At 48.9% G+C, this 24,170-nt stretch overlaps 10 protein-coding genes across 10 annotated transcripts; 3 read left to right on the forward strand and 7 right to left on the reverse strand.

Moving 5' to 3' along the window:
- Positions 1 to 2,790: 2,790 nt before the first annotated feature.
- ONS95_000326 (uncharacterized protein) lies at positions 2,791 to 3,124 on the forward strand (the record flags this gene model as incomplete). Its single annotated transcript, XM_058493477.1, has 2 exons — positions 2,791 to 2,910; positions 2,957 to 3,124. The coding sequence occupies 2 exons, from the start codon at positions 2,791 to 2,793 to the stop codon at positions 3,122 to 3,124; spliced, it is 288 nt and encodes a 95-aa protein (XP_058363677.1).
- Positions 3,125 to 3,453: 329 nt separating this feature from the next.
- Positions 3,454 to 4,593, forward strand: ONS95_000327 (uncharacterized protein; the record flags this gene model as incomplete). Its single annotated transcript, XM_058493478.1, has 1 exon — positions 3,454 to 4,593. One exon carries the CDS (start codon positions 3,454 to 3,456, stop codon positions 4,417 to 4,419), a length of 966 nt encoding a protein of 321 aa, XP_058363678.1. The 3' UTR covers positions 4,420 to 4,593.
- Positions 4,594 to 5,456: 863 nt separating this feature from the next.
- ONS95_000328 (uncharacterized protein) lies at positions 5,457 to 6,062 on the reverse strand (the record flags this gene model as incomplete). The annotated part of the gene is made up of 1 exon (XM_058493479.1): positions 5,457 to 6,062. One exon carries the CDS (start codon positions 6,060 to 6,062, stop codon positions 5,457 to 5,459), a length of 606 nt encoding a protein of 201 aa, XP_058363679.1.
- A 943-nt stretch (positions 6,063 to 7,005) lies between these two features.
- On the reverse strand, positions 7,006 to 7,967 carry ONS95_000329 (uncharacterized protein; the record flags this gene model as incomplete). The annotated part of the gene is made up of 2 exons (XM_058493480.1): positions 7,006 to 7,878; positions 7,935 to 7,967. The coding sequence occupies 2 exons, from the start codon at positions 7,965 to 7,967 to the stop codon at positions 7,006 to 7,008; spliced, it is 906 nt and encodes a 301-aa protein (XP_058363680.1).
- A 1,006-nt stretch (positions 7,968 to 8,973) lies between these two features.
- On the reverse strand, positions 8,974 to 10,190 carry ONS95_000330 (uncharacterized protein; the record flags this gene model as incomplete). Its single annotated transcript, XM_058493481.1, has 3 exons — positions 8,974 to 9,588; positions 9,707 to 10,048; positions 10,125 to 10,190. The coding sequence occupies 3 exons, from the start codon at positions 10,188 to 10,190 to the stop codon at positions 8,974 to 8,976; spliced, it is 1,023 nt and encodes a 340-aa protein (XP_058363681.1).
- Positions 10,191 to 11,190: 1,000 nt separating this feature from the next.
- On the reverse strand, positions 11,191 to 11,753 carry ONS95_000331 (uncharacterized protein). The gene is made up of 4 exons (XM_058493482.1): positions 11,681 to 11,753; positions 11,540 to 11,626; positions 11,441 to 11,494; positions 11,191 to 11,389 (listed from the first exon to the last, which is right to left on the reverse strand). Exons 1-4 carry the CDS (start codon positions 11,699 to 11,701, stop codon positions 11,309 to 11,311), a joined length of 243 nt encoding a protein of 80 aa, XP_058363682.1. The 5' UTR covers positions 11,702 to 11,753; the 3' UTR covers positions 11,191 to 11,308.
- A 785-nt stretch (positions 11,754 to 12,538) lies between these two features.
- ONS95_000332 (uncharacterized protein) lies at positions 12,539 to 13,119 on the reverse strand (the record flags this gene model as incomplete). Its single annotated transcript, XM_058493483.1, has 2 exons — positions 12,539 to 12,891; positions 12,945 to 13,119. 2 exons carry the CDS (start codon positions 13,117 to 13,119, stop codon positions 12,539 to 12,541), a joined length of 528 nt encoding a protein of 175 aa, XP_058363683.1.
- Positions 13,120 to 15,347: 2,228 nt separating this feature from the next.
- On the reverse strand, positions 15,348 to 17,245 carry ONS95_000333 (uncharacterized protein). Its single transcript, XM_058493484.1, has 2 exons — positions 16,023 to 17,245; positions 15,348 to 15,929 (listed from the first exon to the last, which is right to left on the reverse strand). Exons 1-2 carry the CDS (start codon positions 16,814 to 16,816, stop codon positions 15,752 to 15,754), a joined length of 972 nt encoding a protein of 323 aa, XP_058363684.1. The 5' UTR covers positions 16,817 to 17,245; the 3' UTR covers positions 15,348 to 15,751.
- Positions 17,246 to 17,804: 559 nt separating this feature from the next.
- On the reverse strand, positions 17,805 to 20,585 carry ONS95_000334 (uncharacterized protein; the record flags this gene model as incomplete). The annotated part of the gene is made up of 1 exon (XM_058493485.1): positions 17,805 to 20,585. One exon carries the CDS (start codon positions 20,583 to 20,585, stop codon positions 17,805 to 17,807), a length of 2,781 nt encoding a protein of 926 aa, XP_058363685.1.
- A 1,197-nt stretch (positions 20,586 to 21,782) lies between these two features.
- ONS95_000335 (uncharacterized protein) lies at positions 21,783 to 23,519 on the forward strand (the record flags this gene model as incomplete). Its single annotated transcript, XM_058493486.1, has 5 exons — positions 21,783 to 21,795; positions 21,845 to 22,159; positions 22,212 to 22,882; positions 22,928 to 23,439; positions 23,492 to 23,519. The coding sequence occupies 5 exons, from the start codon at positions 21,783 to 21,785 to the stop codon at positions 23,517 to 23,519; spliced, it is 1,539 nt and encodes a 512-aa protein (XP_058363686.1).
- Positions 23,520 to 24,170: the final 651 nt, after the last annotated feature.

Consider the following 24,170-nt stretch of genomic DNA (forward strand, 5'->3'; position numbering starts at 1 on the left):
TCCTTCCTCTCCAGACTCCAGATTTTCGAGCTACTACACCTCTGAAGACGAGGACGGATATACCTTCTCGTTCGGGTTCCCTACAGCGGAGGAATTTATGAACAACTTCTTCAACGCCCAATACCACTCCCAATACCAACCGTATCACCAATTCTACACCGAACAGGACCCCAGAGCCGGCGCCTCCACGTGCTTCCGCCACCGCGAGGAGGAAGAAGCAGCCGCATATGACGCCCATATGAAGAAGGTAGCAGAGCAGGAAGAGCAGGAGAAGGTTCGGAAGCAGCGTCGAGCCGAACAACAAGCAAAGCGGGAAAAGGAGCGAGCTGAGAAAGCAGCTCGCGAGGAAAAGAAAAAGGCGGAGGAAATTGCCAAGCAAGAGGCGAATGAGAAGACTGCAAGCGACGAGAAGGATCGACAGGAGAAGATTTGGAAGGACAATAATGCCAACACGGCTGAAGAAAAGCGAGCTACTTGCCTCCATGCAAGCTTCTGGCCGAAACACCAGGGCAAGTCGAAGTATAAGTGCATGGGATGCAACCAGAAGAGGGGTCCGACTGGATTCAAGTGCCCTCACTGTGAGCTTCTCCAGTGCCAGGCGTGCTTGAACAACTTCAACAAGAATCGCCCTGCCTCTTGAATGTTCTTCGCATCTTGGATCTCGGCTTGGAGACTGACTTTCAATGTCCCCTCTTCGCCTGACAACATTGACGGACACCGTCTTTGTACACATGCCCAGGATCCGTCGCCCACACAGTCGAAAATGGATGAATGTCACGAATTTTTTGGGTGTCTTTCTTCTCTTTCCTTTTTTTTTTGTTCCAGGGACTTCACGATAACGGAATATGGCGAAAGATATCCTCCGGGCTTGGGTTTAGACTACGGCGTTACAATATGGGGAATGATGCAATGATTTCTTTTGCTGGCATGGGTCTATGATATGCGTCTTCAAATGGATGGCTATCACGAACGGCCTTTGGACTTCTGTTTCTATTTCAGCAGCGTCAGCTCTGCATGAGTATTATGGGTGGGCTAGATGTCATTATTGGAATTGCAGACTTTACGCGCTTTGAGGAATGTGAACATTTCCTACCTGATATGTTCGCGATTCCGTCCGGCGAATGTATCCTGTCGCTTCCTGTTTCTGTTGTGATGCATCGCCTCTTGTGTTTCTCTTCTCTTGCTCCGATGCTACCTTCGAGGCATAGACTGGCTTCTGCACACCGTTAGAGGGGCACTTGAAGTCATGAGCGGTTCATAGACAATCAAAGAACTGTTCTGGTCTTGGAGGTAGTTGCAGAGAGGTGGCCGTTTATCCGAAGGTATGTTATTGCACTTTAGCGAAACACCCCGCCACGGCGCCTAAATCCCTCACTAATTGGAAGAATTCCTCCTCGGTAACCACACCTCAGTGAGATCTCACGAGAACAGAAAGGCCCCCACTATGTTATCCCGGTTGACGGAGTCTCACTTGAACTCTAGGGACTGTCAGGCCGGGTCAACAGCCCTCCCCAGTAGATGTTGCCCGTACCGAGCGTTTATCACCACCGCCAGCCGTCCGACCTATCCTTATCCTGTCACCCAACACCTCACAGCGCCAAAGCGGCACCTCCAATCACTCACAACCCGCATGATAACGCACTTCTGCAGAATGCAACAGACACCGCCTTCCTCTCCTCCAACAAGCCACTCAGTCGCACTTCTAGGATAGCTCTCACCCACCCCAATTGGCTGAGTGAGAAGCTCTGCAGCTCCTGGCTGACTGAAGGCACTGCGCACCAATTAGCTTGCCGGGTGCGTCGACTCTGAAAAGCCCCCAACATCGAAAGATAGACGCAGGGAGGGGCTGAGATGTGTCGAATCCCAGCTCTCGTACCACGACCCAGTGGTCGGTGGGTTGCATGGGTTCTGCTGAGATGCTGGGCGGCGGGCAGATCATTCGGGCCCAGGCCGGCCAGCGAGCCAGCTGGGGGGTTTAGGTAGGAAGGTTTCTTGTCGATCTGTTGATGAACTTCTCTCTGCCACATAAATCTCTTGTACTACGGGCCTTGTTTATTACGTGCATCCTTTTGTTGGTGTTTCATATGCCTACGGCATTTCGACGTTGTTGCTTGCCAGTTGCTGTCGAATCGGTCCGGCTAGAGCAGGCTATCGGTGATCCTGAAGCCCACGAGGCTCTCTCGAGATTCTCCTCCGTCCCCGCTACTTTCGCTGCTTATTCCGCCACAGTACTATTGACGGTCTGGATCTGAGACAACGGCCAGCAGTCGCTGGCCTTTTTCTGACGACACATCACGATAGAGTTTTCTGCTGTTGTTGCCACTGTTATTCATGGAATCTCTACGCTGGCTCTGCGACTTTGACCGTCGGTAGTTCATGGGTTCTTTAGCGATCGACAGATTGATGCTGAGTGCTCACGGAACCGAGGCTCGACTGCTGCGAGCGTCGCAAAGATGCTTATCTCTGTAGGCTGGACTGGTGCAGTTGTTCTAGGGATCATTGGTGGATCTCGGGTTTTAGGAAGCAATCCAGAGTCTGGAAGGTTGGAGTACGATGAAAGGCGGGGTGCTGAAGTCCAGAAAGTGGTGCAAGAGCAGAGGATATCCTTGCCGACTCCGACTATCAAATCCACGATTATCGTATCCTTCCCAAAGATAACGGACGGGCCTTCGCTGGTCAGACGGAAGCTTGGGTCGATCAGATGGGATATGATACATAATGGAATTCAGGGACAGAAGCGAGACTTAGCGTCTTGTCCAGTGGATTACAATTTGTGTCCGAAGTCTATGAATGGAGGATGTTGTCCCAAAGATCGAGTCTGTGGCACAAGCAGCTGTTTCCCAAGTTCTGCTGCACCGGCATCTGCTTGTGGAAGGTCTGGCTACGTCGCTTGTGGAATTCCCGAAGGAGGTGGGTATCAAATCATGAATTACTCGACGCAGGCTAATTTCAGTAGGTGGATGTTGTCCTGGAGGATATCAGTGTGCAACAAATGGCTGCATTCCCTCCGCAGGAGTTACGGATAGTCGAACTTGTGGTGCGAACTCATATCTTTGCCCAGCATCCCTCAACTATGGATGCTGTTCTTCAGGTCTCGGCTGTGCGCTCAATTCATGTTATGTGACGAGCATTTCAATCTTCACCTACACAGATACGCTGATAACGACGGACGCAAATCAAAATTCGCATACACTTACAACCACCATTACTTCATCGACAATTCTAGGGGCACCAGACCCCACCGAAACGGTTGGGGGAAATGGCGTCGTCGGAAAATATACACCCTCGCAAATAGCAAGCGTGAAAATCAAAGCATCAGGAAGCAAAGACTCGGGCCTCACAAGTACCCAGATAGGTGGCATAATTGGCGGTGCTGTAGCCATCCTACTCATAATCCTTCTTGTCGCATTCCTCATAATCAAGCGCCTCAATCGCGCGATCCGTGTCTCTGAGATGGCAAACTCAAATACACACACCTCATCCAGCGGTTACCGTTCGCGTATTTCCATTCCCGGACACCAAGACATCGATGCCATGTCCGTCGACCCCCTTATGATGACTGTCTCCGAAGCATCAGGCAGTATTCGTCGACCCTACCACTCTCGAAACCCCTCCTCAACAACCTACGCCCACGAACTCGAAGTCGACGCCAACACATCACGCAGCCCACCCAGTTTCACAAGCCCCTTCTCTCCCCGCTCACCGCCATATACTCATTACCAAAAAGGCTACAACCCCATCTCAAGCTCCGAGTCCCAATACTCATCCAGCTCCGGTGGATTCAGAAACCCCTCAGTAGAATCCACACCACCAATGCACCACAACCCCAACGCAGGCTACTTCGACCTCCCGCTACAAACCCAGATCCAGACCGAACACCGCAACTCTCAAACCTCCCAGATCTCCCCACAGACTCAGACCGGTCGCCGACCAAGCCAGCACGGCAGGAACTGGAGCGACGCAAGCGATATCTCGCAAATAAGCCAGGCCTCCAGTGCAGCCCTAGCCGAACTCGACGCCGGGCGCGACGGCGATAGACGCTCGAGCTTCACCCGCGCTTTGGAAGGGCTTGGAATGGGCCGCATGGTAAGCAGGAGGCGAAGCGAACCGGTGCCACTTGCTGGTGGGCCGGTACGTGGTCCAGAGTGGACGCCGAGTCCTCGCGAGGCACCATGGCAGGGACTTTTCCATATTCCTGAGGCGGGAGAGAGTGCGGTTCGGCTTGAGGGAGTGAGGGAGGTTGTTGCGTTGGGGGGTGGCATGAGTAATGCGCAGTTTAGGGAGATTTCGCTGTTGGAGAGTGAGGGGGGGACGTTTGGGGCGGGGAGGAGGGGTTGGGATCCGTACAGAGACCGGGAAGGGGATGGGGATGGGGATGGGGATTTGGGAGATCGGAGGGGGAGGGGGAGGGGGAAATAAATGAACCGGGGTGCGGGTGAGTTGTGTTTGGGATGTTGAATTTAGCGAGTTTTTGCTTAGATGGATGGGCGTGGGATATAGGGATACACAAATAGGGTATGCTTCGGAAATTTCTTGTCTGTAGTTTTTTGTAGGTGTGGTGATACCAAATACGACTTCACATTTCTCTCTCAGCCGCGGGTCACCAGGGTATGCATTTCCGCTTTGCAATGTCGCCTCGTGTTTGTCGAAGATGAGTTCACTTCTCTACTCCACTCCAAATTTTGCTGGCTGCAGCCCGAATTTTCGTTTTTCTTATTTCGCATTTCGCATACTAAAGAATAGCTCGTCAGGCCAGCGAGGCGGAAAACTGGTGCTGTGTCTGCGACATGTGGTGGATGTGCGAGAGGACTTGTTGGCTGTTCTTGAAAGACTTTGTGTTGGTGGTAACGAATCGGAATTTGAAGAGAAAGATTATCTGGTAAATGGGTCAGTGCTAGGTAAGTGCTAGGTATGTTCATTTCCATTCCTCCAGACAAGAATATGTAGATTGATAATCGTCTGGCAGGTATGAGATCGTGGACCAGCTTTTCCTGACTGATGCGACTCTTGTTGCGGCTATTTATGTGATCAGGCCAGCAACTTCAACACGTTTACTCACGACTCTTTCCAAGTGCTAAGAACACCAAAATAGCTTGACCTTCAAAAATCAATGCCCAAGTGACAACGGGTGTGGCGCTGTGGTGACTGTATCGTGACTCGCAGCGCATTGCTGCAGTCGGAACAAGTCCAATCAACTCTCGCTACCCAACTGATCCCGCCACCATCAATCACCCGTCATCGGCATCCCAAAGCCTCTTCGCATTATCTCGGAACAGTTTCCTCTTCAACTCCTCATCACCACCACACCACTCTAGACACTTCTCCAAGAACGGCATCGCATCATATCCCGTCCTCGCCTGCGTATGCGGCCAATCTGACGCGAACACCACCCCCTCCCCGTTTCTCATCCCCAAAAGCTCATTCACCAACGCCTCCAAATCCCTAAACTCCGGGTCCTAAGAGAAAATATACGGTGCCGAGATCTTCGTATACACCCTCGGATCGTCCATCATCTTCTGCAGCGCTTCCCAGCCTGGCTCCTTGGCTGGGTTTAGTGGTAAGCTGGAAGGAGACCCGATATGCTCAAGCACGATTTTGACGCCTAGTTCTGATACCAGGGTTGCACGTGGTCCAATATTGCCATATCGGCATATAACCCTATCGACCACGTCTTCAACGGCCTTAACGTTTCCGTATATTTGCGCAGTACATCCTGGATCTCCTTGCGAGATAATTTCCTCCCTGTTGATCTGAGATTCAAGGGTACGCCGCGAACGCCGAGATTGTGCCAGTGCTGGAGAGTTGAAGAGGATATAGTCTCTGGATCGAAGGATACGACGCCGCGGCTTCGCGACGGACCGAGTTCTTCTAAGCAGGAGAGGATCCAGCTGTTGTCGTAGGCGTAGGTACTTACTTGGACGAAGACCATGTTGGGGAGGTGGAGGCGGGAGGAGTTGGTCAGTGCGGTTGGGAGGGGGCCTGAGTGGGGGGTGCGGGTGTGGAAGAGGTGGGTTGGGAAGGGGTGTTTGGTTGGGTCGATGATGTGGATGTGGCTGTCCCATGAGCCGTCTGGGGGTTTATTTGGTGGTGAAGATGTAGATGATGTGGATTGTTGATGTGAGGAGGGGGGCATTTTGAGAGAAGGGGTTGAAGCGCGGGGGATGATATCTCGAGGTAAGGTTTCTGAATACAATCGACGACGGGCTAGCCGTTGGAATTGTCGTTCTATCATGGTGAAGAGAGAACTTTGAGATATTTATTTAGATTGATAATGTATAGAAGAGTGGGATGAAGGTGTAGATGTTTATTTAGAGCGTTGTTTGTCCAGGTGATGAAAGTAGGAACATCAGAAAAGTGGGCCTCGGTCGATGTCCGTGGGTTTGATCAGAACCTCTAATACTGTAAGCGAGTTGGTTTAGGATTTGTTGACACTGACTACTGACTTGGGCTCCCATTAAGTTTCGGCCAATTGGACTTTCGAATGACAGATACTCCTGGCCAATGGGCTGATAGAATGTTTTATTACTTCAAGCATAAATTGGTGCCAAAAACCTTTCATGGAGTTTTATAAAATTGTTTCGCGCCAGACTTTGCCGAGTTCGCTCTCAAGAGCGAAGAGCGGCTTCGCGTAGTAGAGAGTGGAGAGTAGAGGCAGCTTGTTTTCAAAGGCCCACTCCGCCAACGACAAGAAGAAGTGACTGTTGATCCTTGGGGATCCTTAGACTGCGTGTTTAAAAGAAGAATGACATTTCCAGACTGGCTATATCGCATAATCGATATACAGTGATTGACTGATCCCAGTTTAGAGGCTGGTACGAGGCGATCGAATGAATTTCAATCTCTGAGCTTGGAGACAGGAAGTGCTCTTTAGTCGTCAGAAAGCTGTCATGCAATATCGTCACTTCATTTGGATCTGTCCTGGTACTTGCGGATACAAATATTTCTTCATTTGGTATGTGATATTTCCAGCAAAACGACGCTATAAACTTGCTTCAGCACATAAAACTAGCCTTGAACAACACCCTTAACTAGTGCCTCTACATCCTCCTCGCTTATTCTCTTCACACCCAAAAGTTCATTGTCAACCTTCTCCAATTTGCCTCCATATCCTTCTCCAAACCCAGCCATGAAGATATAAGGAAAGAAGGTCTCGGTATCAAACAGCCCCTTCTTCAATCTCTCATTCGAATTAGCCACCATAGCATCCAAATCTCCCCGAACCGGCTCCCAAGTCTTCCCAGGAGTGTACTTCTTCGCCATAGCCAACAGCTGGTTCTGCGATACCGCAGCCTCCTCAACATACACGACTTTATTCGCTGTCTCAGCGGGACGAGTCAAGACACCCACGACGGCCTTGCCAACAGTAGGGAGTGACGTAGTCGAGATTTCCTGGTCTCCGGATCCGAAAATAGTAGGCTTGGAATCTTTCAGGTTGATAATGAAACCGACTTGGAGACCCCAATCGAGGAAAAAGCCGTTACGAACAATCGTGTATGAGAAATCAGGGTTCGATTTCGCCTTCTCAACGAGATACTCCTCGATTTCGACCTTGCCATGGTAGACGGGGAGAGTACGGGCTTTGGGATTATCGAGATCGGAACCGAATTCTGAGGGGAGGAAGCGTTGCACGCCGGCGGAGATGGCGGCGTCTATCAGGAGTTTCTGGTCGGAGAGAGCGACGGCGGCGAGGGTGGAGATGACGGCATCTTGGCCTTGGAAGGCGGAGGTGAGGGAGTCGAGGGACTTGTAGTCGACTTTAATTACTTTTGCGGTGGAGGGGAAGGTGGCTGTTGATTCTTTACGGGTGAGGACTGTGACGTTGAACTTGCCGGAGTCGAGGAGTGCTTTGAGGATGGCGGGTCCAAGGTTACCAGATGCCTGTGAATAGGGTAAGGGTTTGCTTTCATGAAATTGAGGATGAGGATGTGACTTACTCCGGCGAGAACAACGTTCTTGATAGAAGACATGTTGGTGTTCTGATATGAGATTGCTGAATGACGAAGCTCGACAGTTGTGATGATTTGAAGTTCTCAAGGATCTGTGAATTGTGTTGTAGTTTGAACTTGGGATTTTCTGATATTTATGGATCGAAGTCAGAAAGACGCTCCACAGCACTTATATGTACTTCTTCACTTCAGCTGAGACTGCCACAAAGTTTAGACCCCCCATCACCTTACTTACCTAATCCACTCAAACTTTCTTGTGGTTGCTGCTCGACCAAGGTAGTTGCATCCCACCCCATATCGCACCGTTTGCCGAAGCGCCGCATCCCACCACCTCCCCCTCCCCTCCATCCAGCGAAGCGAGGCACTGCCAACAGACTAGCCCCAAAGCATCCAAACAGGAACAACCTAGATCAGACTGTGGCACAGAGGATACTCAATCCAATTGGTCTGAATAATCAACTCTCCGTGTGGGTTGTGGGAGGCTCACGCCACAAAAGCTTCACTTGAATAATCCGGCTCCCGGTGGATGTAATTATCCATACACCAAAATCGACTGCTGCACAGAACTACTTTTATATTACAAAAATATTGATAAAACATAAAACAGCAACACTGTAATATTATAGCGCTGCTTCTTTTGAATAACACCACACTATTCTTATGATTTTTGGTCTGTAGTCGACTTTTCAATCGGACGATCAAAACAGGGTCTTTAACAGGATTTCGACGTTCTCGGTTGTATGGTGTGCGGATAATTGCGTACACCGGGAGTCCGGGTCGTATCTTGGAAATGGCATGCATGACATCCACAAAAACCCATGTGCATATGCACTCCTTCAAGGCCCTACATGTCTAGTGGCGGTACTATCTCCTTGGGGATAACAAGCCACTGCGCCCACTCCTCGCCAAGGTACTCTTCAATCGCAGCAAGCAAGAAACTCCCGGCGTCGCCTACAGCCCAATACGATCTCCTGCCGTGCAACAAGATCGAAAAATGCGCCATGACAACTAATGCCTCGGGTTTTCTCTAATGCAGCAGTTCTGTGTACTCAGCTGAGACGTTGATGGGCCAGGACATGACGATTCTTGCGTCCGGCAAAATGTGCGATTCTCCATTCGGCAGCTGGGTATTGTAGACCTTGATTAAGCCGTCAATGGCTTCGCCGTAGACCTTGGCTTCGAATGCGGAAAGGGTGTGAGATTGAGAGAATATCATTTTGAGATTATCAAATGCACACGTGATTTTGTCATCGTGCTCCAGAGCCTGGCCTTCGTCAGCCAGCAGAACCTTGATATCCGAATTCCTGATGTAGTCCCAGGAAGTCCCGGTCGTGGCTTGGATACCTCTCAGAAGTCGGATGGACTGTACTAAGCAGTCTAGGAAGGTGTTGAGGTCTGGACTCGGCATCGAGAAGGTATCGCAGAAGCAATGTAGGCCGAGGATGGCGGCGAAAAGGAATGCTGGGACGGTGTTGTCTTGTGTGAGAGTGGTGCAGGATTCGTTGAAGAGAGATAGTGCTTTGGCTTGCAAGGCTGTTGATTCGGCGAAGTAGATGGCGGATTTGGAGGGGTGCTTGATACTGAGTTGGAAGGCTGACATGGCGAGGGATTCGTACATAATGTACGGGTACTCGAATGTGTACTTGATAAAATCAATATATAATGTGTTGCTCATCAAGTGAGAATGAGACACCCAGGGATAACGAGCACAAGTCTTGAGAGTGGATGAAGAATCATATTGAAAAATTCAGCAATCTTACTCGTTTTGTGGTAGCAACCCATTCAGCCTTCGACGTCTCATCACCGAAAGTAGGAACATTCTCTGAAATCAGATTCTGGTACAGCTCCAGATGGAGAATATTGACATAAGGTTCGGGACGAGGGGGTGCAGGTACTGGCGTCCCCGACTGATTCCGGTCGGTCGCGTGACTGTACACTCTCTGATCAGAAGAGCCAGCCAGATCTTCAGCCACGAAGCTGATTCCCGGTCCATTATTATTGGGGCTCTGGCTATTTGAACTAGGTTTACTGGCGGCCTGAATATAGGAGCATTTTTTATTGGCGATGGTGCAGTTGACGCATGATGGTTTGGTTTCGTCGCACTATGGCGGAGCCAGTACAGTCAGCTCTATCAGGATAAGTAGACATTTTCTAGGGAGTATTAAATTGGGGACTTACTTTCTTGTGACTGCGCTTGCAATGTGTACACCCCTGTCGGGACTTCTTATGGCTTCTGCGTATCATGGAGTGGGAGGATTTGGAGCTAGATTGAGGGAACTGGCGGCGTAGCAGTAGCTTGCTCGCGCACAAGAACAGTGAGGTAGCCAAGCGTCGGTTACTTTTTCAAGACTCCTCATATGAACGGTGATATGATAGTTCAAGGATTGAGTTTGTTGCTGATGCCTTGAAGTTGGAAGGAGATGCATCCGGATGCAAGTGAGCACCTAGCGCCAAGATCAGTGGGGCAGACAATCGCCTCGCAGCCAATCCGATCGCGGATCAATGTCAACACTGTGGGCGAGTCTTCCGCTGAGGAAGGCCATTGTCACCATTTGAATATGCTGTTGCAGGATTTCCTGAACTGAAAACAAAGGATAATCGAACATTATGATTCTGGGGTTTGCAATCGACATTTCCAGCTAACGATTGGCAACCAGATTGTCGGAGAAGATGAAGATGAAGATGAAAATATAGGGAGGGAAAGGAATATGCTTCACAATTGCCAATACACAGGTTTTTTAGTGCCTTTTATGCATACGCGGCTTCTCTTCAATGCTCCTGTTCACTTGGGCACAGTCGCGGTTGAACATTCGATCAAGATTGAGATGAGCGACAACCCAGCCTGGCAGGTCTTACTGCATGACATGAAGATGAGAGGGACGCATCTATACTACGTGTACGAATCAGAAAAAAAAAAGATTGCAGTAAGCAGTTCGTGGCTGAGATGCTATGTTAATCGAGATTCCTGGTGATGAAGGGAGTTCATACGAGGAGTCTCATGCCAAGGACTAGAGGGCTCCTGGAGAAGGGATGCGCATATTGACTCTAGCCCTCCATATGGAGCGAGAACCCTACGCCGAATGATTTCCCGGATAGAAGAACTTGAGTGAGCATTGCAAAAGGCCACCTGCACGTTGAAGACGAGCGGCTTAGGGAATATCATCAGACGGTTTCGACCAGGGTGGGGTTAACTCTGTCACCAAATGAACAAAGGCATTCACATGGCTTCATGACAACAAAAAGATTTTTCAGAAGCCATTCAAATCATTTGCTGTATTTCTCCGGGTATCTCTCTAGGTATCATCTCCTTCCATGAAAGGTTGAGGTATCTCACGTGATATTCACATGACGTTCAATTTCGTTCACTTCTTGTTTGGCTCTGCTGGAGCCTTTCCCATGCTTGCGAACTCGTCTGTTGGTGTAGGGAGCTTTGGATGTTTCGACTGGTGTACTTAGTCAGTCTCAGTCCCCTTTGTGCTCATGGAGGTGCTTACACTCCAGTGGATCTTCATGTTGTTCAAATTGTCAATCTCTGCCTTACACGTTGACTAGGAGCGGTCAGTAAGCGCCAAGTAGAGATACAACCATCATACGCATTGGAACTTCATTCCCTTGTCCTTCTTGAGAGTGGAATTGCCGCCCTTCTTGGCTTTTTCTGCCGCCTTTTGCTGAGCTTCGATCTAGGCGGTAAATTAGCAATCTACGGTGGAGGGAGCGGGATTCTCTGTAGGTACCTTCTGGAGTCCGCGAGCCATGATGAATGATATAAGAGGGACGTGTGTGTGATCTGGCAGTACTTGATCGTTGACCTGGGCCTCGAATCGCGGAGAGTTTGATGTCCGGAGAAAATGAAAGTGGCTTACCTAAGCGTTTCATGAGAGCACGTGATACATACATGAGTAATTCAACGACAGGAAGCCTTACCCTTAATCAAGGTGAAGAGGCTATTTCAGGCCATATAGTTCATGAGACGATTGCGCGTCCAGCTCACCAAAGATTAAGGAAACTAAAAAATAGGCATGAGAACACGAGTTTTCGAGAGGTTCCTCTGGACATCAGTTGAAGACAACCTAACGTTCCTGGTAACTTTCAAATCTTTTCCACTTCTCCGTATCTCTCTAATTCTACTGAGAGGATCAATCATCTGCCTCACTCAGAAATACATCCAAAGTCGCTTCGTCCCAACTGATTCCAAGAAGAGCCATTTTTTCCGGTCATCAACAATACACCTGGGGCCTGGGACCCCAAAATCTATCACCCATCACTTTGCTACACCCGCTCTGTCAATCTGATGTAGCTCTCATCCAGTTTTTTCTCTTGTCCCGGCCTCGGAAACACATCACCAGCACGAATAAAATGGAAAGCGATTTGAACAACCAACATGGGGATTGCGTCACCAACATACGCACACCATTCGTTCTTTAACAAGTATCCATTTGTCCCTAATACGTACTCCGCAATTCGGTAGAGACAAAGAGCGACATTGATGACAGCAGCACCCAGCAGCAGCATAAGCAGTTTTCGCCAGCTGTGCTTGTTGTACTTCGGGATGATATGTCGCATAGGTGACTGCGCCATCCGACGATCGAAGATTACAGCGATAATGAGGAAGAAACCGAAGAAGATGAGTTGTACCCTAAGCCAATGAGCAGAACGTTCTTGCCTAGTTCAGCCTTTCCCTCCTGTGCCATCATGCCGCCGCCAGCCGATTGAATGAAGAAAGCAAGGATGTTTCCAATCACAAATATCTTCGTCACTCGGGTTGGTCGAATCACTGAAGCATCTGGTGCGTTGACGAAAAGCACGATCCTGCCGTATATCATGTATATTGTGGCGGCGTCGAGAGAGGGCGGAAGGAGGATGAGGAGGCTCTGCGCGACGTAGAGCATGATTTTGTCGGGGGATTTGGCGGATAGATTTCGAGCTGCATAGCCTCCAGTCATCACTGATCAGCTTTTCAGTTCAAGTTGATGCTTGGGGAGATATTGATGAACTTACTGAAAGCTCCGACGGTCATCGCTGTGTAGAAGAAGGTTCGCTTCTTTATCATCATGACAAGATGGATGACTGTACTCAACCCGAATAATGCGGCGGCAGCCAGAGCAGCATTTAAGTTCGGCTCATAGTGGTACAGGTTCCTCGGAGTGGCGGCAATGGTGGTTGAGTTTGACATTTTGTGTTTTTGGAGAAAGAAGTGTGGTGATATTGCCGAACTGCAGGAGAATGGACTGTGTAGATCGTGAGGAATGATTGAGCGACAAGGAGTTGAACGAGAATCGAAAGCTCATGAAAATTTCACGGAACCCGATAAATAAACAAACCCGAAGGATCGTCGTGATATGATCAGTGATGAGGGACACATCATACGTTTTTGGGAACAACTGGCGACAATTATACCACTGACGCAAAATGCAGAGATGGCCCGTGATACTGTGAGGCCTTTTTCTAGCATTTCTGTTATCCATAAAGGTACAAGAGATCCACCGTTACTAATGCCGCCGCTGGCAGGTGTCCAACGGAGGAACGATGTCCAGGGGTTCAAGTGCAGGGACTCTACCCTACAGACGCGTTTTGACAAGATGACCAAGAGAACGAGGTACGAACGAGCGACAGGAGCGAAGTCTTTATGCTATTGGACTGTTTGTGGTCTATTGAAGTCAGGGTGTACATAGATTTATATATGTCCGCGAACAACTGGGTTGGACCTATAAATGTGTAATGCGTGCATTCCATCGTCGGAATTCTGTACATTTGGATGGCACAGAACCATTCATATTAGGACATTAGATCATGGAACAGAAATCATTAGGACTGTAATGACTCTGCCTATCTGTAGATTGGAGGGAAGCCGTCGCAAAGCCAAGGCTAAGTTCTCTCCGTGTTTTAAGCGAGGACCCCACTTCCATCCAAACATTGAACTTCAGTTGTCCCTTTAGGTATTAGCGATGTGTACTTTGCAGAATTCCAATTATGAACAAGAAACCAAAAACCCACTTTAAAACCACTTACCAATGTAGCTCGGTGGATTGTAATTCTCGCATACTGTACCCGCCATTGTACACCTCCACGCTTTCGTATGTTGGGGTTGCAGTGCAATGCCATTCTCTTACCTTTAACGAATGGGCAGCAAACAGAAACAGAACTTGAGTTCCTCAAAAACCCAGTGAGGATGTCATTTGATAGTACTCGGCCACTCGGCTAAGTTTCTTGCAGATTTCCAGGCGCTGGCAGGCTGGGTGTCCAAAATCCGAAATCTGTCCCAATACAGTAACTCCGAAAACGAAGCCCATCGCGACTCATGAGTTGGACGCCTGCTTTCCTCATCCCTTTCCCTATAACAGCGAGAGAAAGACACTGAAATGATTGGAAGATTTCCATCAGAAACTGTTCTGAATGGCTTTCACCACTCACTCTACTGCCACAATCCCTCTCGCTCTCTTCGCAACTTGAAGCAGCGATGCCTCTCTGAGGGTATAAGAGCTTCCCCATCCCCCATCCCAGCTTCCGCAGCTCTCTCGTCCTCCTCAAACAAAATCCTCAATCGTACCAAAGATCCCCCATCTCGCTTAAGAAATTTGGAGTTATCCTGTCGCGTTTTCGCCTCGTCGTCGCGATGTTCCAAACCCAAATCATGTTCAACCTCGCATCTGATGATGCTTCGACAACCGAGAGCTCTGGCGCCCTCCAACCTCAACCTGTTGATCCGGTGAGTTCGTGCATGCGGCACAAAAGCCCATAATAATTAATTGGTTTGCAATTAATTCGTGCGGTGCTGATTTATTATTGCGAAATAGTCATATGGCAACTGAGGTGCTGGTGGAATTCTATATGGTTGTTGTTTGCGTTTGTCGCTTGGTTGTCGCTGATACTTCGTTGGTAAGGGGCAGCCCCGGCGTGAGTAGACTCACGAGTCGGTCGCGGTCAGTGAGGGCGAGAGGCTTCCTGCGCCGCTGCGCCATGTTTCTGCCCTTTTGGTCTGCTTTTTGGCCCCCTTTTGGGTCGGGCGCATGAATAAACGAGCCAATAGACACTTCCATTTCTTACTTGAATTTGATCACGTGGATTATACCGTCTACAGTCACTTGCACCCAGAACATGGCACTGCAATTCTTCATCAAACACCTGCAAAAGACCATGCATTGCTTCGATCACAATATACCTAGGAAAGTATTTCATTCTCCGCAGTCGACAAGCAGAAGAATCGCGTAAATAGTTGAACGCCCTTTGGCCTTGTTGCCACTCCCTCGCCGTCATGCCTAGGAAACCTGATCTATCTGGAGACCAAGTATTAAATGATATCTTCCAGGTGGGACGTCAAGCTCTACTGCCGCATCTCCGAGTCAGGGAACGCTACGGGAGGCTCAAGGTCGTCTCTCTATCGGGTATGTGGACAATAACACCTTGCACTATCAATTATGTTAAGCAGCGTTGTGCATTACCGTAATTTTCTATGTTATTTAACTTCGTATTTATCATAGTTGATTTGCTATCGAATTACCAGCTGGTAAGGGTCCTCATTGGAGGATAAATGACGAGCTGTATGAAAAGGCTAGTTGTGTTCATCTTGGACGTAACTTCTATCCTTCTCACAGTCCTTACTGCCAACCATTTGCCTTTCCCACTACTGCAAATCATATCTCTTTTTGATGCTGAATCCATACGTAGAATTATTTTGCAGTATTTTGCATCATTGATCCCGCTATCATGCGATTCTCAATCATGCATTCTTCTGGCTTAAACCCACCCCTGCTCTTTTCGTTGCTCTCCTCATAAATCTACAACTGGGTTTGTTCCTAGTTGAGTGACTAGCTGTACCCTTCTACAGCATTTGCCTCTGGAGTTGTTTCTGCTTCATTTTCAGTCTGAGGCACAGCTGACTGGATTTCTCTCTTCAGTTCCCAGTACTCAAAGACGGGCTCGAGCGTGTCCAGAGGCAGTCGTGAAGGGCTCGCGACAGCTTTGTCAGCATTGTCTCTCAGTATGCTAGACCACAAAGTCCCAGTTAGTAGATTGATTTTCAAAACTCCAAGGTCGCTAATCTAAGGATAACGAGAATTGAATCGTCGGGATTCTTACCATTCGGTGGCAGTGCTTTCATGAACCACAACTCCATCCAACATCAACGTAACCTTCCCCACTCTCTCATATAGTTTCGAACCGAAGTCACTGTCCCCACGCAAATACCCCAGATAATCCTTAACAAATGTCAACACGCTCCTCGGATTCTTCAGATACTTGATCCCGGTCCGTTTCCTCAGCAACCTGAATCTATCGTGATTCATGGCCGGCGCGATCATTTCTTCCGGCCCATCTGGAGTCAGGAAGTCCAAGATGAGATGTCGTATCTTGATATGTTTATCATAAACCTTTTCCCGCTTACTGACAGGCCCGACGTGTAGAAAGCGCCCAATCAAGTTCAAAAAAGTCCAGACCAGGGAGGGAGGTCCACCGTCCCCTCCACAATAGCCAGAACGGCGCCTCGGCGTGACGCCAAAGATTCGAAAAGTGGCGCGAACTTCTTCCACTCGGGTTGTCGTCGTTGGGACGTATAGCCATGTAGGCCATAACTCCCATTCTTCGACGATCATTACGTCTAGCTTGTAGGATCGCAAGCTGGGGAGTTGCATGAGGGTCATGACATCTAGGGTTTCGGTACGAATTTGCCGGTTGATAGCGAGCGTCGGTATGCCTCTCATTTGAGTGTCTTTTTGGTAAAGAACTCCACTGTTCGCCATCCAAAAGGTATCTTTGAGGCTTTGTCGACCATCGTGATCATTCGGGGAAGACGGCGGTGCGATGACAGTGCACGAAATCACGAACTCAAGGATCTTGTCACGCAGCTCGCGAGGTATCTGGAGAAGAAGAGACATGATCGGGAACGTTGTCGAGAGTCTCCGGACCTGGACCTGAGATACTTGGTTGTAATCTTAGATGAAGTGGAAGAGAGTGCAGAATTTTAAGGAATATCTTTCAACACTGTAGGCAGCAGCGAGGTTAGTGGGGTATTGGTAAAGTGTCTGGTTCCGAACTTCTGCCGTCACAACTTCTACCAAGAAATACTGCTGATGATAAGGTCCTTATATTACAGCATGACTAGTTATGTATACCTAGACGATCTTCTAGACGTAAAATATGGATAGGAGGACCATGTATTGACTTGATTGTCGATCGTTGTAGATCACGTGGGGTGGTTACGTGAGGGAGAGTGTTCAAGGTAGGTAGGTATGTATATGTTTCGTTCGGCAAAGCGATGAATAGCAAGATTCAATAATTATTCATAAATTATCAATTTCCAATCTCCCCACAAGAGAAAAAGCAGGAGACAGAAACTAGCTACAAGGTATCACCGCCAGAAGAACTCGCTTCACATCCCACATCACCAAATCTCCCGTCCCCGTGACCTCATTTCATATCACATTCCACATAGCATTCCACCCAACATTCCATCTCCCCAAATCTCATTACATGTATATAAGCACCCATCGATCCCCATCATAATTCTATCCAAGCGTTTTCTTTTTTCTTCCCTTCCCCTCAAAATCTCCAAACATGGTCGTAAGTCCACTTACAACGGCTCACTCAGGCTAGAAATGCAGCTTTTCCGAATTAACACCAGTATCCAGAAGAAAACCCAGAGCACCAACAATGGCAAACAGAGAGAAAGCAACGCTAGCTCGCTCGCTCAATTGCATTCAAATGCACAGTTAGATCCGCAATCACGGAATTCAGAATCAAGATCAAGTTCTTTGGCCGAAAAGTTGCTGGGGAATATAAGCCTCTTGTTCTGTCGTATTTTCAAGGGAGCTGTAGCTGGTATTTCGGGCGTTGGGGTGAGGTAAGTGATTTTTGATCAGGCAATCAAGTTGTAGTTGAGAATTTGGGATCGGCTGATGCTGGAGCAGGGAGGATGGGAGACTCGTCAGACAGGTCACCAGTGATGGGTTGGGCTGAAAGTGTAGCGGCTTTGTTGTCTGCAGGCTCTTGTAGGGGGTTTTGTGACTCCTCGATTTGCAAGCCATCATCTTGCGGTGGTGACAGCGGGTCTGCTGCAGGCGTTTCGACTTCAGCGTTCAATTTCGGCTCAAGAACAATGGCCTTCTCGACCTCGACATGCTGATTCATAGGGTCACTCTGATTGACCACCGGCTCAGCGTCAACCGATTTCTCCTTGATAGGCGTCTCACATGGATCATTTCCATCTCTGACCTTTCCTGGGCTATCCGAGAGCGCATCGATCGAAGTAGACATTGGAATTCGCTCAGTGACTGTAAGCTCTCTGAACACAGTAGTCGTAACAGGCAGAATAGATTCCTGATCTCCTGCATCCGTAACCATCTTGACAACCGGGTCAATCATAGAAGCCGGCTCTGCATCCGTGACCAGTAGCTCTTTAAAGACCGTCGTAGTAACCTGCGCAGGCGAAGGCGCCTCCATCACAGCCTCTGTACGCCCAGTTTCAGGTACGCTCTTCGGCTTCAACGCCAGGAATAGAACTAAGACACTCAAAATTCCAATCGCCACATTCTTCGAGTCTCTCATGGCAACCTTGAAAGCGGCTAGGAGTAGTTCAGGCAGTGTGGAATCATCATGCACACTCGTCCTCGAGGAGCTACGACGAGAAGCAGATGGTTCTGGTGTTCCGTAAATCTCACGCATGCGCTCTTCTTCTACAACTTTCCTGTGCATCATTTCATCCTCCATCGCCTTCCTCTGCATCATCTCCTCTTCTTCAACCATTTTCTGCCGAAGTTCTTCCTCAATAGCCATCTGTTTCCGCATCTGTTCCTCGTCATGTAAAAGTGTCTGCTCATCATGTCTTCTATCTTCCTCCTCTCTTCGCTTCTCAGCTTCGTGATCATGCACGTGCTCGATACCCGGTTCCTCGTCTTCGAATCCATCGTCTAGCTCCTTTTGCTGCTCAGCGCCCTCTTCGAGAGGAGTAAGGAGAGCGAGATGTTCGAGCTCGGAATTGAGATGCATCTCGACATAAGGCTCGAGCTCAACATCCACCCTCTCCATCTCTCTCCACGCTGCGGCCCAAGCACCTGCTCGCATGAGTCCGTTGCTCGCGTATATCTTCACGCGGAACCGTCGCTCTCCTTTCCCTACTTCGCCTACGGTCTCAAGACGGACGTCTCGCATGCAGATATCACACCATTTCCTCTCATCCCTCGTCTCACCTCCCCAGTTATCATCGCCCTCTTCATCTGAACTCGGTGCTTCCGAGTCGGATGGACCCATGTAGTGCCCGCATTTGAGGATTTTGGCGCGAGGACGGACGGGCAATTCAAGAGCTTCGAGGAGTCGCTCTTCGAGAACTTCATATGAGTCTTGTGGATGGGGGAGTAAGATCCCGCGTTCAAGAACCGTGTCGCCGAGTTTCTCTTGGAGTAGTCTCCAGCTTTCTTTGACTGTTTGCAAGGATGCGGGGATTTCGGGAGAAGACATTAGGTGAGAGTATGGCCATTGTAAGGGGAGGACAGTGACGTGGAGGAGGACGAGAGGCTCTTTCTTGGGCTTGAAGCGCGTGGGTGTGCGTTTTGAGGGGGAGTATTGGGAATTGGGTGTGCCGATTCGGGAGACGGTTGGCATGTGTCTTTTTGCAGATCGGGGAGATCCAAAGACGGATTGTGTGGGTGAAGACATTTGCATTGCGCGTACAGAAGATGGAGTGCGAAATGGTGGCCTGGCGAGGATCTTGCTTGGGTTTCGCGAAGACATGTCTACTGGTGTCTGCATATATGAGGACGAACTGGGGACACGAGAGATTGTGTCCATCTCATTCGCGGATCCAGCCTCTTCTCCTACGACTGGGGAGGTAAGAATCTTCTGGTTATCATCTGAACTGTGTAAGTCAGAGTTCATGCTGCTTCGTTTGCTTCGATCGGAATGGCTGAAAACGTCGTCGTCGATATCTCCGTCATGATTAGAGCTGGTGTCTCCTCCTTCGTGATCAGAGTGTGTCTGGGATCCGTAAGTTGGATCTGCCTCCTCTTCGTGCTTCGAGTGGTCATCGTGATCAGATTCGTAGGTTGCTTCAGTCTCGTCACCATATGTAAGCTCGGTTCCCATCCCATACGTCAGATCACTGCCATCGTATGTCATTTCTGTGCCTTCCCGGTCATAACTTTCATCCGTTTGCATGCTGAGTTCTGAGTCTTGACCGCCTCTGTAGTTGTCCTGTTCGATGCTCGCGACGACTGCTCTTGCGGCTGCCTGGATCTGTGCTTCGATTCGATCGAGTTGACGTTCTCTGGCTACACGTTCTTTTTCGTCCTCCTTATCCTGCTTGCAGTGTTGTTGTAAATCCTCCTCGTCCTCCGGGACATCTTCGACAGTTGCGTTGTGAGGTTCGACGTGCGGTGATGGTACATTTTCTTTGTGTTCCTCCTCCAATCCAACTGTGCTGTCTTCTTGTATCTTCCCTGGTGACTCTGCCTTTATCTCTTCTTCGCCCCAAGAATCATGGTGTACCACCGTCTGGTTACTCGAGACTCGTTCTGGCGACATCTCCCCTTGCAATTTGCTTGGTTCCTCGGCAGGCTTTTCGTTCTTAATATCGTGGGTATTCGATCCGTCAGAGAGACATGAAGGGTCAACATGAATCTCGAAGTCCTTCGGGGGAGTTGTGTTCCGCATCTCGACGGGTAAGCTCGAGGGCCGATGTTTGCTCCTAAGTAAATAATGACGCGGCAAGTCGGTTCATGCAGCAACCCGTTGCGTCTCGAGGGATTTGGCGCAATGTGATATGCTAATTTGTTTGCTTGTATCGGGAAATTATATGAGGCCTGTTATCGAGTATTGAGTTTGTGGTGTTGGTGCATGTGAACTTTACTTTTTGGAGGTTGGAAGGTCGGTGCTGGCGTTTGTTGATGTGTGGTTGCCACGATGGCAACGGAATTAATCTCGCGATCGGCCCACTGACGAGACCGCGTTTAGGAGATGCAGATTTTAAGCACCTTGAAATTGGAGCGACGATATTTGGAAAAATTGAGGTTTTCGAGGATTAGAGCTTTATTCATAACGTTTTTCATTCTCTATTCTGGCTGTCTCGATGGTAAAGCTGCCGTCATCGACTGGCGTGCATGAATTCCTGACTTCGCCAAAAGCCTGCTGTTCTCGGGTGGGGAAGCGTTTGATTGGAAGGCCAATCCTCACCCAAGTCAATATCAACACATCTAAAGATATAGCGTCGTAGCGATACCAATTCTAGGCTCGCGATATTTGAGTTGAAAAATGCTTGTCGATCATCGACGGAAGATGCCATGAGGCATCATATTTCTGCTCGTCGAGCTCCTCAAATGCCAGCGAACATCCAGGGCTGATTCGGGTCTGGTCATGTGACCCGACATTATCACCAACGGCCTTGCATGCACATATGCGGTGCAACAACGTGTAAGTGCATGCATGCGAATTCTTTTCTGGTATCTATCATGGGCTGTTTCCCAGATTTTATTCAGTAAAACAAGTGGATGCAGTTGGTTTTCTTCCGCTTCCTCCCAACCAAACATCTCACCAGCAGCCCTCTACGTCATGGGGCTAAGATCTTCAGGGGGCCTCGACCCTTATCGCTCAAGCGAACTTCCATCGTTTCCTTGGTGGGGGTGGGATTGAGTTGCATGTGCATGGAGGGGCTGGCTACCTGCGATTGCGACTTATTTATTTGTTTCCTGCTTTTCTACTTCTCTACTCTCTTACATATTTCTTCCTTGCTGCTTCATAGACTTTTCAATAGCTATTTAATTTCTGCGTTTCGCTCGCCTTGTGCATTCCTTAGGAACATCTTAGAGAAGCTTAGCAACGGAATATCAATAGACAAGAAGAAAAGACAGCAGGATGGCAGACTCAGGTAAAGTTTGCAACCAATTCCCTTTTCATTATACTGACGAGGTCCTCAGAGCAGACTCCCACCCAGGAGAATATGACCATGATGCAAGGCTTCGAATGGTATGTTCCAGACGACCATAAGCATTGGGTCCGGCTCCATGACAACATCCCCCAGCTCAAAGCTGCCGGAATCGACAACATCTGGGTCCCTCCCGGATGCAAAGCTTCCTCCCCATCTGGAAACGGCTATGATATTTACGATCTCTATGATCTGGGCGAGTTCGACCAGAAGGGAGGAAGGGCTACAAAATGGGGCACAAAGGAAGAGCTTGTGGCAATGGTAAAGAAAGCCAATGAGGTCGGCGTGGGAATTTACTGGGATGCAGGTATGTGGCACTCTTGGATGAAGTCCATCCCATTCACTAATAAGATCTTCAGTCCTGAACCACAAGGCAGCTGCAGACCACAAGGAGAAGTGCGAGGCCCAAGAAGTTGACTCTGACGACCGAAACAAGACCATCTCAGACCCCTACCAGATCGATGCTTGGTTGGGATTCGACTTTCCCGGCAGAAAAGACAAGTACTCGAAACAGAAGTACCACTGGTATCATTTCTCCGGAACAGATTACAATGCCGACAACAACAAGACAGCCATCTACAAGATTCTTGGAGACAAGAGCAAAGGCTGGGCTGATGGAGATGATGTTGATTCAGAGAAGGGCAACTATGATTACCTCATGTTTGCTGATCTCGATTACTCGCATCCAGAAGTCAGTGCTGATGTGATTAATTGGGGTGTCTGGTTGAGCAAGGAGATCACCATAAAGGGTATCCGTTTTGATGCCGTTAAGCATTTCAGTGAGGATTTCTTGAGAGACTTCATTACCAAGATGGACGAAACGCATGGTAAGGGGTGGTTTTTCGTCGGTGAGTTCTGGAAGGACAGCCTGGCGGATATGAGTGCGTACTTGCAACGCATGGGCAAGAAATTCAGCTTGTTCGATGCACCACTTGTGTATAACTTCAGTACTTTGAGTAAGACCGAGGGTGGAGATTTAAGAAAGGTGTTTGACGATACCTTGGTTCATACCGAGCCGATCAACGCTGTGGTATGTTTCATTCCCACTCTTACAATTCCAATGCTAATGAGATAGACATTGGTCATGAACCACGACACTCAACCCTACCAAGCCCTCGAAGCCGCCATTGAGCCATTCTTCAAGCCCCTCGCCTACGCTCTCATTCTCCTCCGCGACACCGGCTACCCCTGTGTCTTCTACGGCGATCTCTACGGCATCCAAGGCGAGCACCCCTTCCCACCATCCTGCGGCGGTGCTCTACCATCTCTCACCCTCGCCCGCAAACTCTATGCCTACGGTAAGCAAGCCGATTACTTCGACTACGCTACCTGTATCGGCTGGGTCAGATACGGAACCTGGGACAGGAGATTTGGCTGTGCTACCGTGCTGAGCAATGCTGGACCAGGCGAGAAGAGGATGCATGTTGGTGAGATGCATGCTGGTGAGAAGTGGACTGATGTTCTTGGATGGGGTGAGGGTGAGGTCGAGATTGATGCGGAGGGATATGGTGTTTTCACTTGTCCTGGTGTGAGTGTCAGCGTTTGGGTCAACAAGGATGCAGAGGGAAGAGATCAGTTTGGGAAGTTGTAAGTGTTGGTCCCTACCTGAGCAAGAGGAGATATACTGACCTTATACTAGTGATGACGATATCTACAAGAAGAAGTGATGAGCTTATAGGTCATTTGGGTATTCTTACAGTCATAGTTTTCTTGGCGAAAGATAGCAATGGTTTGGATAAAGTGATAAACAGCGATGTTGGCTAGACTCTTTTCGATTATAACCCTATGAATCATCTCATGTTATGTTTGTTGTGGTCACACCATGACATCCGCAGATAAACAGAAATAATAAATTCTCCTTTCCGTTTTATTGAAATTTTCATGTTTAATCCGAATAAATTATCTATCGGTACTCCAGTAGACAGCCTCGTAGAGTAACGAATCTCTTCTCCGTCTACTGTCACCAAATTCTACCACTTGTGTGCTTCTGAAATGATGGTACAAAGAGATGTTTACTACGAGTACGTAGCTCGCTAGGAAAAGGGGTAGCGAGCGCGGTTCAGTGGATGATCAAAGCTACATCGGTTGGTGACTTCATACCTCAGACAGATACGAGTGCCTATGATCTAAGAATATTTCAAAGTTGATGACTGTTTTCTCGGAAGCATCTCCAACATATCATCTGCCACCTTCTGCTACTGCGTTCACGTGCTGGCATTCGAAGTGCTGCAGATAGGTACCTATTGCTACACGGAGCCTCGGCATTTCGGCCTGCCCGTGGGCAGAATGTCCTTTCAAAAGAAGCAAGAGCTGCATCA

This window comes from Cadophora gregata (assembly GCF_030347475.1).
Source record: "Cadophora gregata isolate MNR1 chromosome Unknown scaffold_1, whole genome shotgun sequence".
Lineage (NCBI taxonomy): Eukaryota > Fungi > Ascomycota > Leotiomycetes > Helotiales > Ploettnerulaceae > Cadophora > Cadophora gregata.